Here is a 15,999-nt window from a genome sequence, read left to right on the forward strand (position 1 = left end):
CTTCCTTATATGGTTAATAGTCAGGAAGGACTTTGGCCGTGTGACCAATCACAGCGAAGTGGGTATGGAATAAATTAAAACAGACCGTTTTGGCAGGAACTACAAATCGGGAAATATAGGAAATATACCTGGAATAGGTGATCAAAAAAAGTTTTATTGTGTGGTTATTGTGTGAAGCTGCACTATAGGAGTCCACAACCCAATACAAAGGGTCGAAAAATGAGCACAATAGGTCCTCTTTAAGGAACAGAGATGATAAAATATCTTAAAATTGTATATCTATGGAAAATGCTTGTATTTATTCAACTCAAATGACACAAAATGACTTCAAAATACAAACCTGAATGACACAAAGTGTCCTTTGGATCTCTTATTAAGGCTGATGCAACACGACAGAGGGAGTCAAGGTTCAAAACTGCAAATGACCATCTCTATAAATCATCATCTCTGCCCGAAAAGTGAACTGAGCAAGTAGAGTAATGAGTAAATTTCACCTACATTTTCATCATTTCAAGAGGTGTTAACAGTGCCAGGAAATGATGTTGAAACAAATTACTCATTACATCTCGCCATACACTATACTTACAAACCTCTGGAGAAATTAATGAGGTGTGCATCCGTATGGTTTTTTTTTGTTGCTTCTACTCTTGCCGGGTTTACACACTTGAAAAGAGGGTGGTGTGGAGGGATGTAAGCTCCTCCCCCGCTGCACTGTCATCATCAGGCCGCGGAAGAGCTGCAGCATTTCCCCTGTGAGGTCACAGCAGACGCCCCCCTCGTCTATTTTCTCCTCTCTCTCCTTCACACATGGAGCCTTAAAAAGTGAGAACGGCGTTGGAGGGGCTCAGTCCCAGATGCGACACATCTAGCCAACATCCTAACATCATCATCTTTTATATGGTAAGCAACTATTTTCTTTGCACACGCCTGTTTGTGTTTAAACATTGTCTTTTCTGCTTAGCTGAGGAATGCTACAGAAAAGGCATTTATATTTGAAAAATGATTATAATATACAGGCGTGGTTTTGTTGCTTTACATTAGTAATTCTAATTAGTCCAGAAATACTGACTTAAAATATTTATATTCAAACATTACATATGATATGAAACCATGACTAATAATTCTGAAAATGATAATACTAATAATAACCACCATTCACTCTTTTTCGATGTCGCTTGTCCTATTAGGGTGATGGGAGTATGCTGGAGCCTATACCAGCCATTCGCAGTTCCTTAAAAAATCCTTACATTTCTCTTATATGATATATATATATCATGTTTGCCACCTGTTAAATATTTCATTATTGAAATTGTATTCATAGTGAATATTATTCAGTTTGGCTATATCCAAGATGTACCCCACCTCTCGCTCAAAGTCAGCTGGGATAGACTCCAGCACACCCCTGTGATAGATGAATATGTTTTATTGTTTCATTCATACAAATTTAAATTTTAATATTAATAAATGTGATGTTTAACACGTTATTGTGTAGACAATTTAAGGTTTTATATATATAAATATACATATATGCTATATAGATACATACATGCATGTAACTTCATATATATATTCATAATATTCAGAATATTTTGTGTATTAAACTACTCTAAATTCCGGTGTATAAGTCACACTGGTGTATAAGCTGTACCCTCATAAATATACCAACATGTACCAATATGTGTGAATGAAAATGAAATAAAGTTTTTCATGTTTCCCCATAATGCATTGTCTCTGAGCAAAGCATTTCATTGGAGGACAAGCAACATAAGAAATTGAAAGATGAGATTGCAGTGCTGTCTCTGTCCAACAGAGGGAGCCAGAGGAGCCCAGAGGGAGGCTGACGTCATTGGAGTGCCCCAATGAATGTGTTGCTCAGACCCAGTGCATTATGGGAAAACTTTTAAAGAGTTGTTTTTTAAACTTGCATTGGTACATGTATGTATATTTGTCAAGTATACCTTTTGACTGTTAAGTTGCTGTGTGATGAGTTTAGTGTTCTTCATAAGATACCACTGTGAGTTAGACTGTGTATTGTTATACTGTTATATATAATGACCTGCTGTAATTGTGTGTAATTAATGCACCCAGTAAGTAAAAATGGAAAAAATATAAAATTTTTTGTCAGGCAAAAATTTGCGGAACATTGTGGGTTTCAACGTTTTGCATTCTTTTGCATTTTTTGCCTTTACAGTATAAGCATACTGAATAGTATCTCATAATGGTGCTGCTGATACTCTAGAGACTTACATGTTGAGTGAAAGTAGCATTGCATTCTTGGTGCTGTGGTCATGACTCATCAGGTAAAAAAACCCTTTAGAGGTGCTGATCAGTTTGTGGCCAACAATGAACACACACAACAATCAGTTTTACTGCAGTTTGGAAACAAAACCTCAAGCTTTCTCAGACTGAATTTAGGGTTTGTGTCCTTGTCTGAAGCTTTAATAAAAAGAGGTCATCAGTGCCTTCATCTATGTCTGCCTCCTCCTGCCTCAGTGCAGTCCTAAAAGATGGGATGACTCATGAGGACTCATTCTCTTGATGCTGACCTCTGTAGATTTTTCCTGCCTCCCATGTTGCACTCTCCCTTTAATCTCCTTCCATGGAGCTGTCTCATCTCAACACCTCCTTACCTGCCTACTCTTTCAGACTGTAGACATTTGAAAGCCTCACAATGAGCCCTGTAGGGGAGAGTCTTATAGGCAACAATTGAAGCTTTATGCTCCATGGGACTTTTACAGAGCCTGAGTGAAGAATGAATAATGGTTGCTAGTAGCTTTTAGACATAGCACATAATGTAGCAAGTTGTAAAGGAACAATGACTACACTGATGCTTTAGTGACAGGTGGCAGGTCAAACGGGTTCAAAAACGTTGTGTTTTGTGTTATGATCTCCCAGTGGAGACCAACAAAAGCATGCCAATGGTGTTGTCCTTCAAATGTTCAGTTTTACACACCATAATTGCACCACAATGCCCACACTGAAGGTGTTTCCTGTGCCAGTTACTCTCACGGTGTTCACTTCATTAAAGGTCCGACAAAATCTGTGCAAAATTTTGACATTTTCAACGTGCAAACCCTATTAGTAAACCCATCCATTTTTGGGTGTGTGTAGCTTTAATGCTAATGAGCTTTGCATGTTTCACCCTTTTTCATCCACGTGTATGTCTCCGAGATGTGCTATTGTGCACTTTATCCAGTTTTGACTGTAACACTGCACTTGTCCAACACAATAGACGCTACAGTATATATTGCATGCTACGCTCGTGAGATGTTTGCAACAATAGCATAGCAATGTGAGATTACAATCACATTTTAACAGCAACATCATGCTAGGTTGGCATATTTGCTGAAGAAAAACATAATTATCACATTTACAGCTCCCATGTCTGCAGCTAATTGACGGATATCTGGCAGAACTTTATTTTGAGATGTGTAGTCAAGCCTCTTTTTTTTTTTAATTATAAAGTTCTGTGAAATGGTTGGCTGGTCAGAACAATATAATGTCTATATAGAAGGAGGTTTTTCTTCATGGCAAAACGTGACCTTTGCACTACTTCTCTCGAAAGTTTAGCTAAAAATTGAGGCTCTTTAGGCCACACAGTCAGGAGATCGGGAAGACCTGGGTTCGATTCTTCGTTTGGACATCTCTGTGGGGAGTTTGCATGTTCTTCATGTTTTTCCGGGTGCACCGGTTTCCTCCCACATTCCCAAAACATGCATGTTAGCTTAATTCTTGACTCCTAATTGTCCATAGGTATGAATGTGAGTGTGAATGGTTGTTTGTCTATATGTGCCCTGTGATTGGCTGGCCACCAGTCCAGGGTGTACCCTGCCTCTTGCCCGAAGACAGCCAGGATAGGCTCCAGCATACCCCCGACACCCTAGTGAGGATAAGCGGCATAGAAAATGGTTGGATGTATGGATGGACCTTTAACCCATGCAGATGGCAAAGCACATGGAAACAATGCTAGAATTCGACTTTTCACATGCCAATGCAAGTATGTTCCCTGCACGTTCTCACCATTTTAATCTTCCACATTTCCGCCTCATTGCTGGAAGGCAGGAATGTCTCACCTCCACCTCTTACAAGGTCAGCGCCTCGTCATCGTTGCACTTCCTTGTCAATGCAAACTCACTGCAAGGAGTCTAAGAAAGCAGTCAAAGCCATACAACACAACTAAATTCATATACCAAAGTACAATATCCCATCATGTGTACTGCTGTGCTTGTTTAGGTATTATCTGTTGCATGTGTTTGCCCTACAAATGTGGCGCTGTCATGACTCAGAGTCTGGATTCTTCTCCTCTTTTTCACTTCTTCCATTCATGTTTGACCTACTAAAGAAACCACACTCTCATCTACCAACTAAGCACTTGAAGTTTCCCAAAGTAAGAATAGACTCAATTTGTGCCATGGTAGTTTCTGCATCTTATTACTGAATTGTTAACTGTGAATTTCTTGGATGAAGAACAGACACTAAACAACTCGTAAGCAATAATAGAATTAGAATAGAATTGAATAATAATTATAGAATAATCGACCATATTCAGCCATGAAACAGCAATTATTTATTAATTAATCTTTGAAAAACTGCGATAGAGTGAGGGCGACGACTGTATTAGGATTCGACAGACGGGAGGCAACCATTTGCGAGGGAGAATAGGTTAATCGTGATTCAAACTGCAGAACAATAAGCAAAAAGAATAAAAATAACAATCGCGCAGAGCCATATTTGTTTACATTTTGTGGTTAGCTACATGGTATGCTACATCCTGATTCATGAAAATTAACATTAGAATAGTTAGTCGTAGAATAATTTTATTTCTATAAGGTTTTGCAGAACGAACAACCCAAATGCTGATCAAAATAATACAGTCCAGTACTTCTTGTCTTCACACTTTGCAACTAATTAAGAACATTTTGAGGCTGTCAAGCAGGACCTCATGCAGGTCAGATACCACAGACTCCAAATAGGGTGGGAGGCACATGTGTTCATGTCCGATGCGAGCGTGTTTATGCATTGCAGGGCTTGATACTGTATGTGTTTCACTGCCAGTATTTTAGCAGGAAACATATGTTTTCAGCTGACAGGGGAGGGACAGAGAGGGGGGACAGCTAATCCCCACAGCTGCACAAAAGGAAAACAAAAAGGACTATACACACGCTCCGTCCGTCCGTGGGGTTCAGTTTGGGGGTTAAAAGTGTTTGGGTTCAATTGGTTTGTTTGACACAACAACTCAGATGTGACCCTCTTTTAATGGTGAGTGTGTGAATGCTTTAATAGCTCTTGGAGTGTTGGTTCCTATGTGTGTTTGTGGATTCAGTGATGTGAAAACACATCTGTTTTCTGTGGGCTCAGTCAACCAGAATAGGTGAGTCAGTAGACAGCACAGAATGAAAACTTTCCCAAGATTAGAGGATCAGACATGTATGTTTGGGTACTATACACTTTGAAAAAAAGGTGCTTTAAATATAGTGCTTTCATGCCCATGATACCTTACAAATTTCTCCCAAGAAGGGTATGTTTTGACTGTAGGGACTTTTAGAGGACCTATTTATTGTGTGATGGGCTGCAGGAACTATTGTCTAAATATAATTTCGGGTGGTTTATTTACTCTTAAAAGAGTCCCTGTTCATAAGTAACCTTGGTCTAAAGTGTGGAAATGTCTAATAGGATGACTACTCATTGCAATTTTGTATTTTTATGACATTCAGGACAAAAAAGTTGACCACACATGAATAGACAATGAGCCAAATGCTTGGCTAGACAATTTTGACACCAAAAAATGACCCAAAAATGAACAATGACACCCAAAAAATAATACTAAACTGCAGTTTGTTTATTTAAAGACTGTATTATTATTATTCTGATTATAATGGAAGCTCCACAGTTTCATGTGACCAATCACAGCGGAGTGGCCATGCCGGGAAAGCGGGGTGTGGGTGGAATTAATTAAAATAGATAGTTTTGGCAAAAATACAGCTGGAATAGGTGCAGATTCTGGAAGATCTAGAAAGTTTTCTGTGCGGGTTATTGTGTGTAGCTACTCTATAGGAGTCCACTTTACTCCCACTTAAAATTAAAAGGACGTGTTTGCATTCTTACAGGTACGTACAGTATATAAATAAGAAGGTTAGTTCTAACTGAATAATGTCATTCAGGCTACTTTTGTTTCCTCGCTCTCAGCATGCAACCCTCACTCCTCTTGTGACTCACGTTTACTCACACTGAACTTGAGATTTAGCAGCTGCTCTCCTCTGCACTCATTCTCCACATGCAGCTTGACAAAACGTTTACACACACACACACACACACACACACATAATAAGCAAAACGTGGAACACAAGAGGAAAACCACTCTGTTATCTTTTCATTGAGCAATAAAAAGCAAATAGGAGTTGACATTTTCTTCTTCCAGGTTTCCCGTTCTACTTTCCTCTTCAGTCCATGGTGCATTATTGTTAGATTACAGACTGAATTTTGCAGAAATGCTCAACTTGATGGCTGTTTTATACAAAAGGTTTCCTCTTTACTCCCATAGCTCCCATGAATTATGACAAAACATCATTGGATGAGAATGGAAGAAAGTTGGGCAATGAATAATATGGGGAAGTACATGATTAATTGAAGGATGATAAGCTGGAGCACAAAACTCATCATCTAATTGAGTGTTATCACTTCTTGTGTGACTCAAGCAATTGACAAAACTTCAATAGATGACAATTTCCGCCATGTATGCCCACACTCGTCCCACCCTTTCCTTCCAGCGACCTCGCTTACAGGCGCTGGAGCTATGCAGGAAGGAAGCAACAAAAGAAACATAAAATTGTAGATAGAATTATGCGATGTGACCAGTATGTATTATTTTCCTGCAATTGTTAGGTCACTGATGATGTGAAGTGGTTCAACAAGGACGCTCAGCTCTATTAGTCAGCTTCCTGGTTGATTTGATTGGACTGTACGCTTACAACCTCTTGTGTATTTCCACTGTATGTAAAATAATTGTAAATATTCCTACTTCCATGTGATTTTTTACATTTCTGAAATAATATTAATGTCATTGTGATGAAAAACTTACTCAAATAAGCATCACAGTCAAATGTAAACAATGTTATTTTATTAGTTTATATATTTTCACTGGAAATGTTCAAAAATACCAGGATGTAAAAAACACAAAACAGTAAACAATTTTGAAGCCTTTTATTTTTAACTGAAACAATTTAATTTTTTTTCAAAATCTATCTATAATCTGTTACAAGAAGTGGATAATTTGATTTGGCAGTTGTTAAAATTAAGACTTTGTCATTTGAATGTAATAATAATTAAATTTAAAATCTACTTAATGTGATCTAATGTTAATTCATTTTTCCACTTGCAGAAAACTGAATAGCTACATCAGCCATGAGCAGAACACTGCTATTACTTCTGTCTGCTCTCTGCTACACCCTAGCGGACAATGTAAGTATTACACTTCCTGTTTGCCCATTAAAAAAGTGAAACGTGTTAATGTCCACACTTGTTAGAACTAAAGTGTTGTAAATATCGTATACAATATGTAAGGCTTGTGAAAAGTATTTAGCCTCAGAGCAAACGTTTAGCTAGCTTAGTAAATTCTGTAAATGTCAACAAAAGAATAAGAAGAAGGTGGTAAGATAGCTTAATGGCAGAGCTTTAACCCCCATTATCCAGAAGGACAACCAACATTTTGGCTGTTTTTGTAGGTGGAGCTGTTCCGTTCCAAGAGAGGAACTCGTTTTTACCGAGGTGAGCCTAAGCGGCAGCCAGCTAGACGGACTCTTTTCATTGTTCATGTCCAGAAGTCTTCACCTTCCTTTGACACATCCTGTGAGCCCCACCACTCTTTTTGTTTGTCTTTCCTTACAATAACACCATCGTAACCAAACATCACATTCTTTTGTTCCTCTCCATTTTTTTTACACGTAACGATCACTACTGTTGACTCTTTGAATCTGTCCTCCATTTTGATTGGTTCATTGTTCGTGTGTGTGTGTGTGTCTTCTCAGCACGTTGTGTGGATAGTCAGACGTCAGCCGTGCGTAGTTTTGGGGACACTTGGCTGCGATGGAGGGGACAGCGTGTGGAGTATTGCCATTGTTCTTTAAGAGGACGAGAACTTTGTCACTTTGTGCCTGTCATCAGTGAGTGAGACATACAGTACAATCACTAGTCTGCTTTCATGTCCTATTTAACTCATTCAATCCCGGACATTTTCCAGAGCAACCAGTCTAGGGCTGAGATTAACCATTATTTTAATAACCGATTAATTAGTCGATTATTTTTTTTGATTAATCAATGAATCTGAATTTTGTTTTTAAATAGAATAGAAATAGAATATTTGAAGTGACAGAGCAAATAAGTGCAAAAACATATACATATTATCTTAATATAATGTTAAATAACAAATCTAAATGCTTCAGTAAAAAAATAAATGTTTTACTGATATGTGTGAATATGTTGTTCTGGCTAAGACACAAAAAGTAATAGGTCTGCTTTCATGGATGACTAAGGAAATTCAAAAATATTTAAATTTGAGAGGCTGAAATCAGGATATTTACATTTTTAAATCAAAAAGTGATTCATTGATTACCAAAATTCTTGTCGATTAATTGGGTATTTCTTTAACCATCGATGAAATAATTAATTTTGACAAGGACGCTCAGCTAGACAATTTTGATATTATCAAACATATTAAGTATACAGACAATTCAAACATTCAAATAAATTATAGAGGGCTCAAACTTAACTAGACCTTCAAGCAGATGGTGAGGGTCTGTAAATTTCTGACTGGAAATATGTAATCGCTGGCATCATAACCTTTGACACCTTCAAAGTGTCAAGCTAAAGTTCAAAGGTCAGGGTCACAGCAAGGCCAAACGTATAAATTGTAAAAATCATAAATTTTTCCTCAGCTTGTACAGGTATGTACTGTATATCCTAACAGACATGGCGTGTCAGCTGGTTGCTTTTTAGCTTGCTTGTTTGCTTGGCCTTTCTATTTCACTGTAATTTCTCCTCCCTTGTCCTGGTGATTTTTTTGTTAGCGTGCCTCACTACTAGCGACTGTCGGTTTTCTTAGATGTAGTTTATTGAGCTCTGACCCTCTCCCTCCCAATTGACGAATTTGGTGACTTATGGTCTCCACTCCCTCAGATAAATTATAACCGCATTGCAGTTAGCCAAGTTATGAGCTCAGGCTGCAGGCGCTGAGCCCACCGCTGGTGTTATCCTCAGCTAGACCTCTTAGAATAATAAATCAAATACCTGACTCGTCGCTGCACAAATCTGTTTTTCCTCAACAGTTCTATTAAGTGATGATAGACGAAGCATTGCTGTAGCGCATTACTATAGCACACACACACACACCAGTGACGGAACAAAAACTTCATTTTGTCTTAAATGATTTCCTCAAACAGAACCTGAAAAATAAGTGTTGAGCTGTTGCTAGGGCATCTTATGTTCATGACCATGCAGTATATCATATTGCGCCCACAACTCATGGACTGGTAGTGCTCCCTGGATCTCCACCACTTTTGTTAGAAGCCCTTTTTAACCCTTTTGGGCCAATGCAATATCTGGTTTGAACCAAAACCAGTTAGCAAGGCACATCATTTATCACATTGTTTATTTAGGTAAACATCAATGTGAAATACCTACACTATATATATTAAATGTATTCTTCCTGTCTCCTGCAGATTGCTACACATCTCATTGTTACAATGGAGGGACGTGCAAGGAGGCCGTGTACTCATCAGACTACATTTGCCAGTGCCCACCAGGCTTCAGTGGCGCTCAGTGTGAGATCAGTAAGTACACATGTTCAAACATCATGTGTTTTAGTTAACTTTTATCGGGCTCCAAACTCACCCAAGCATGTTTTTCCTTGGTGTGGGCACTGGGTCACAGTCATGCTGGAACAGAAAAGGGTCTTCCCCAAACAGTACCCGCAAAATTGGAAGCATGCAATTGTCTAAAAGGTGCAAAAACACTCTAATATATGAATGTTTTTGTTTCTGAAGAGTGCTTTCTAAGACTATTGGACACCACACCCTTTCTGTGAATAATTGCGCAAACATCAGCCAGCCAGTGATGACCATTATGGAGACCAGACTCAATAAATCTGATTGCTTTTTAAGTGTAGCATTGAAACCAATTGGAAAAAGAAAAAAAATAATTGCAATGAGGACTCCAGTTATGCATTTAACAACCTTAATAACTACAAGAATTAAACTTCCAATTCTGTTTTACACTTGAAACACACACATGCACAATAAAATCTTTGGCATGCACTAAGGAAGCCATTTCAGAGTGATAACATTGTTACAGACTGTGAAGAAGTGTTCTGGAAAACAGGAAATTTGGCCAGAATGAATGAATTACTGTGGATAAGTTATTTTTTTAACACAAAATGAATGAGGCACTATCACATCACTGTGTAATTATTTCTCTTATCTTTTCTTTCCAATAGACAACAGAGAGAACTGTGTTGCTGGGCGAGGGGATGCATACCGTGGCACTTGGAGTATAAGCAAGTCAGGAGCAGAGTGCATCAACTGGAACGCCACATCCCTGAGAGGGAAGAGGTTCACTGCCAAAAAAGTGGACGCCAGCGGTCTTGGACTAGGCAATCACAACTACTGCAGGTCTGTGGCCCAATGGGAGAAAATACAGAGTCAAATTGTGTCCAGGGAACAAAATTGGAGTTTAAAGTAGAATTCTGTTTCCATGCATTTTCATTTTATTAGTTAACCAATTAAAAAGGGCATAAAACAGAAGGGCTTGCTTCATTTTGTTGTGCTCAGAGCAAACATCTGCTTTTTGCATGAACATTCTGAAATGAAATCATGTTTTGGAGGCAAAACAGGGTCAATATTATCAGATCTGTCACACTGGAGGTAGCAGAGATGAGGATGTTGAGGTTCTCATTGGGAGTGACCAGGATGCATAGGATCAGGAAGGAGTATATCAGAGGGACATTACATGTTAGAGCCCTTGGAGATAAAGTCAGAGAGGCCAGACTGAGATGGTTGGGACATGTCCAGAGGAGAGAGAGTGAATATATTTGTAGAAGGATGCTGCGTTTAGAGCTGCCAGGAAGGAGGTGTAGAGGAAGACCAAAGAGGAGGTTTATGGATGTAGTGAAGGAGGACATAGTTGAGGTGAGAGAGAGCTGGATCTCTTTATATCATACTAAATCTATTTCCTTTCACACACTGCCACGTAGCGGTGTCACAAGACACTCAGTTCACAGCCCAAAAAGATACTCTACGTATACGAGATTGGGTCTGTGAGACAAGAAAAGTACAATGAAAAATTATATGTCACTATATTACAAACTACTGATTTAATTTCTACTACGTTACACTCTTCTGCACTCTGTGTGTATGCTACCGGCGGCGCCTCCACCCACAGAGACAAAGAGACTAGGTGACTGACAAAAGGGCATGCTGTTGTTCTATGGAACCAATGTAAATATAAACCAACGTAATATACTTGGGGAAACGATGTGGCGTCTACACCGTATATGTCTGTCATGTCTCTGCTATACCACAAATGTTGGACAAAAGATGATTTTTTTTCTTTCAGGAACCCTGACAATGACAGCGCCCCCTGGTGCTACACATATAAAGGCACTCAAATTGCCTGGGAGTTCTGTTCTGTGCCCAAATGTCCAGAAGGTAAAACGACATATACTTACTTGCTGAAATTGTAATACTTAGACATTTTCAAAGAGGTAAATATAATAATGAATTGATTTTAACATTTGCTGTGTGATCTGTATCAGATAAGTACGAAGAGTGCATGAGGGGCATCGGTCTGACCTACAGAGGCACGGCATCCGTCACTAAAAGTGGCTCCCGCTGTCTCCCTTGGGACTCTCCATCTGTCATGCACAAGTACAACAATGCTTGGAGGTCCGACGCCCTTGACGTGGGGCTTGGAAGCCACAGCTACTGCAGGTATGCACCTAATAAAATACAATCACATGAAACACAAGTCACCTCTCTAATGCATTCATCTTTCTCCCAATAGGAATCCTGATGGTGATGAAGGTCCATGGTGTCACACCTACAAGAACATTCAGCTAACCTGGGAGCTCTGTGACATACCCAAATGTTGTGAGTTGAATGTGTTGACCCTTATATTATTCTACACTGTGATTCTAGAGTCAATAAGTCAATTTCCAACCATGCTGCTCACCTCTTTCAGTAAGTCGCCCACCCACAATCAACCCTCTGGGACCTCGAGCCCCCACAAGCAACAATGACAACAGAGGTATGACATCATCATGACATCATCACATCTCCAATCAGTTTGTGGATGTTGTTGAAGCATTATGTCATCTTGTCTCCTAATAGCAACGTGCGGCCAGCGTTTAGACAATAGCCTCACCCAGCCCACCTTCCGTATGTTCGGGGGCCGAGAGAGCGACATCAGAGAGCAGCCCTGGCAGGCTGGCATTAACGTTTACCAGTCTCGCGCACGCCAATACTTCCACCTCTGCGGAGGGGTTCTAATCGAATCCTGCTGGGTCCTGTCGGCTGCACACTGCTTTGAGACAGCGTAAGAATGATCACAGTTGCACGTAGACGCACAAGCTATTTAAACGTGGCGACCATTGGCATGCATTAAATCACCTGCTGTTTCTGTGTTGTTCAGGCATAAACCATCAAAGTTGGAGGTGATTCTGGGGAGGACATTCCGCAAACAGAATTCAAGCAGTGAGCAGATTTTTAAAGTTGAAAAGTACTGGGTCCATGAGAAATTTGACAGTGAGACGTTGGATAATGACATAGGTGGGTGCATTTTGCCTTATTCTATTTCAGTTTGCCTTCTTCACTTTGACCTCTTTCAACATTGGGCCTGTTGATGATTTAACAGGGTCACCATTGTGTTAAAATGGTAATGTCACCTATAGATGGCGGTACTATAGTAAACTTATATACAGCCAGGCTGCACGCAGGCATCACAGCTTGGAGACCCAAGTTCAATTCCACCCTCTGCCATCTCTGTGTGGAGTTTGCATGTTCTCCTCGTGCATGCGTGGGTTTTCTCCGGGTACTCCGGTTTCCTCCCACATTCCAAAAACATGCTAGGTTAATTGGATACTCCAAATTGTCTATAGGTATGAATGTGAGTGCGAATGGTTGTTTGTCTGGCTGGCGACCACTCCATGGTGTACCCCGCCTCTCGCCCAAAGACAGCTGGGATAGGCTCCAGCACCCCCTGCGACCCTCGTGAGGATAAGCAAATGCAATACTGAACAATTGCCGCAGTGCAAAACATGCCGCTTGCATGAACTGTAACTTTTTAAAGACAATCCCAAACAGTGGACCACCACCCCTGACTTTCTTTCTTACAATCTCTTCCAGTTCTGTTGAAGTTGAAGTCAGACATTGGCGTCTGTGCCGTAAACTCTCCAGAGGTTCTTCCTGCGTGTCTTCCTGATGCTGGCTTGGTGCTTCCTGATTGGACCGAGTGTGAAATCTCAGGCTATGGAAAAGACACAGAGTGTACGCAACACCTCTCTCCCTGTATATTGTGACTTAATGTACAGGGACCTATTATGCTTTTTCTACTTTCCTGACCTATAAATGCTACCTATTGTGTTCTCGTGTTAAACGATGCCACAGCGTCAGATAATGAGGTTTTTGCATTTGAAAGTGAGCCCTGAAATAAGTTTTCAATGGCTCCACACACCCGATTTTACACTGAGTTCCAATGACGTCAATGTGATCTGGACTTCCTTATATGGACAGCAGATTGCCTGCACTTAAGAAATGCTGACCTATGTTTCCGGAAGTCCTCAGGAGTGCTTGGGAGTGTGACCAATCACATCAGAGTAGGCGTACCTAGAGGACGGTCGGGGGTGGAGTAAATTAAACAGTTTGGGTCAGAAACAGGAAGTCCATGGAATCACTGCAGCAAAAGGTTATTGTGTGTTAGCTTCTCTATAGGAGTCCAAAACTCAGTACAAAGCGCTGAAAATGAGCATACTAGGTCCCCTTTACATAGCATAGTTCTCCAATGATAGAGATGATGATAATAATAATCAACTTGCCGTGTCTTTTTCACAGTTTCTCCTTATTACTCTGAGCGTGTCAAGAGAGGTTTTGTTCGCCTGTGGCCCAGAGAACGCTGCGTCCCTGATGTGCTGTCAGGACGTACGGTGACTGCTAACATGCTTTGTGCGGGCGACACCAGAGGACTGGATGATGCCTGCAAGGTGAGACTCCCCTGTAATACTTAGAGTGGTACTTAAAGTAATCCAAAGTGTATCTCAGTATGATGTAGTACACCGCTGCAAACATCATGATAAACACTGTTACAAGCAAGTTGATATACTTGCATATACAGTCATCCCTCATTTTTGTGGTTAATTGGTTTCAGACCTGACTGAAAAATGAATTTAAAAACAAGTAGGGGACCTTATTCATATGTGGAATTGATACATTTTCATAGTTAGCGCATAGAAAACGTATAAATATGTTTTTTTAACACTATTAGTATATACCCAATATAGTAGACATAAACACAAAACATAACATAGACTCATACATGTTAGCATTGGGAGAGTTTCTTGTTTGTTTTTTTCTTCTTGGGGTGGCTATTGTAGCATTACTGACACCTAGTGACCAGTACATATCAACGTGTCTTTCAATGCATTTTCTGAATGTCTTCTTATTGTATTGTAATTCATTTAGTATGCGTTTAGTATTTGCATGCATATTGTTTGACAAATTATAAAAACCATGATGGAGTGAAGCCACAAAACTGGAAGCGCGAGGCAGTGATGAGCGACAGTAACAGAAACACTTTTGTAACCAACTGTACGGTCACCTGCAAGACTGGACTAAAGCTCTCATTACCTTGTGCGGGACTACCTAATGTTGTTAATGTGAAAGTCATGCATGCATTAGTTCAGCTGTTCTCATTCACAACTACTTTTGGGTAACTCTCACCCGCCCCAGGGAGACTCTGGTGGTCCACTCGTCTGCCGCAACAACAACAAGATGACTCTCATGGGTGTAATCAGTTGGGGTGACGGCTGCGGCCAGAGAGATAAACCTGGCGTCTACACCCGCGTCACCCGCTACATCGACTGGATTCAAAATAAAATCAAGGCCAACGCGGTCTGAGAAACAGATGTATGCTTATGATGCATCTAAATCAAACTGGTGGATGTTTGACAACAGCAATACCACTTTTTTAGAGGGCTGACGGGACCGAGATATGTGAGGTTTAACACAGAAGCTTCATTGTGAATGGACAGAATACTCTATGTCCTAACTCTGACATGTTCAGTTGTCTTTTGTCACCCTCCTGCCTTACCTCTGTGGAGGGGTTTCTGACATTAGGTTGACGGCACTTACAGTACAGACTTATACGAAAATAATCCAAATCACAAAACTACTCTGCTGGTTCAGATGTTGCTAGTTTTTAGTTGAGGATTGACAATTTTGTCCTCTCTTTTTCTCCACAACACTCCTCCAGACCCCTGGGTTGAACTCAGAACATACAACAGGCGTCATGTATTATGTCTGTAAATTGCCTTTTATATTTGAATTATCTGCATTTTGTTTTTGCTGCACAGCTTATCTCTTAAATATAAATAATTTGTATTTAGAACTTTTTCTACTAATTTAATATTTATGTGTATTTTATAGAGACTTACATGTATTGTAAATAGTTTGTCACATAATCTCAGCTGGTAAAATACAATAAATAATATTTGGAGTAAAATTTTGTTTTAAATTTATTTATGTGTTTATGCACACACACACACACACGCTTAGACTATAATATATCCATCCATTTTCTATATAGCTTATCCTCATTAGGGTCCTGTGGGTGTGCTGGAGCCTATCCCAGCTGACTTCAGGCGAGAAGTGGGGTACACCCTGGACTGGTCGCCAGCCAATCACAAGGCCCACCTCCACACACGGGAAGAACATGCAAACTCCACACAGACATGCCCAA

The 15,999-nt window shown here is 40.0% G+C and overlaps 1 protein-coding gene across 4 annotated transcripts; it reads left to right on the forward strand.

Moving 5' to 3' along the window:
• The first annotated feature begins 759 nt into the window (after positions 1-759).
• plat (plasminogen activator, tissue) lies at positions 760-15,752 on the forward strand. 4 transcript variants are annotated; one of them, XM_058071744.2, is made up of 15 exons: positions 760-900; positions 7,379-7,458; positions 7,722-7,845; positions 8,025-8,159; positions 9,714-9,824; positions 10,487-10,661; positions 11,605-11,696; positions 11,804-11,978; positions 12,052-12,137; positions 12,229-12,294; positions 12,378-12,582; positions 12,679-12,815; positions 13,392-13,532; positions 14,097-14,245; positions 14,991-15,752. In XM_058071744.2, exons 2-15 carry the CDS (start codon positions 7,402-7,404, stop codon positions 15,156-15,158), a joined length of 1,821 nt encoding a protein of 606 aa, XP_057927727.2. In that variant the 5' UTR covers positions 760-900; positions 7,379-7,401; the 3' UTR covers positions 15,159-15,752. The 4 variants fall into 4 exon arrangements, with proteins under 4 accessions (XP_057927727.2, XP_057927729.2, XP_057927732.2 ...); XM_058071746.2 differs by having other exon boundaries at positions 7,722-7,764; XM_058071745.2 differs by lacking the exon at positions 760-900 and adding an exon at positions 5,035-5,259.
• The last annotated feature ends 247 nt before the right edge of the window (positions 15,753-15,999 follow it).

This window comes from Doryrhamphus excisus, linkage group LG3, assembly GCF_037039965.1.
Source record: "Doryrhamphus excisus strain RoL-2023G ecotype Guam linkage group LG3, RoL_Dexc_Guam_v1.1, whole genome shotgun sequence".
Taxonomy (NCBI): Eukaryota; Metazoa; Chordata; class Actinopteri; order Syngnathiformes; family Syngnathidae; genus Doryrhamphus; species Doryrhamphus excisus.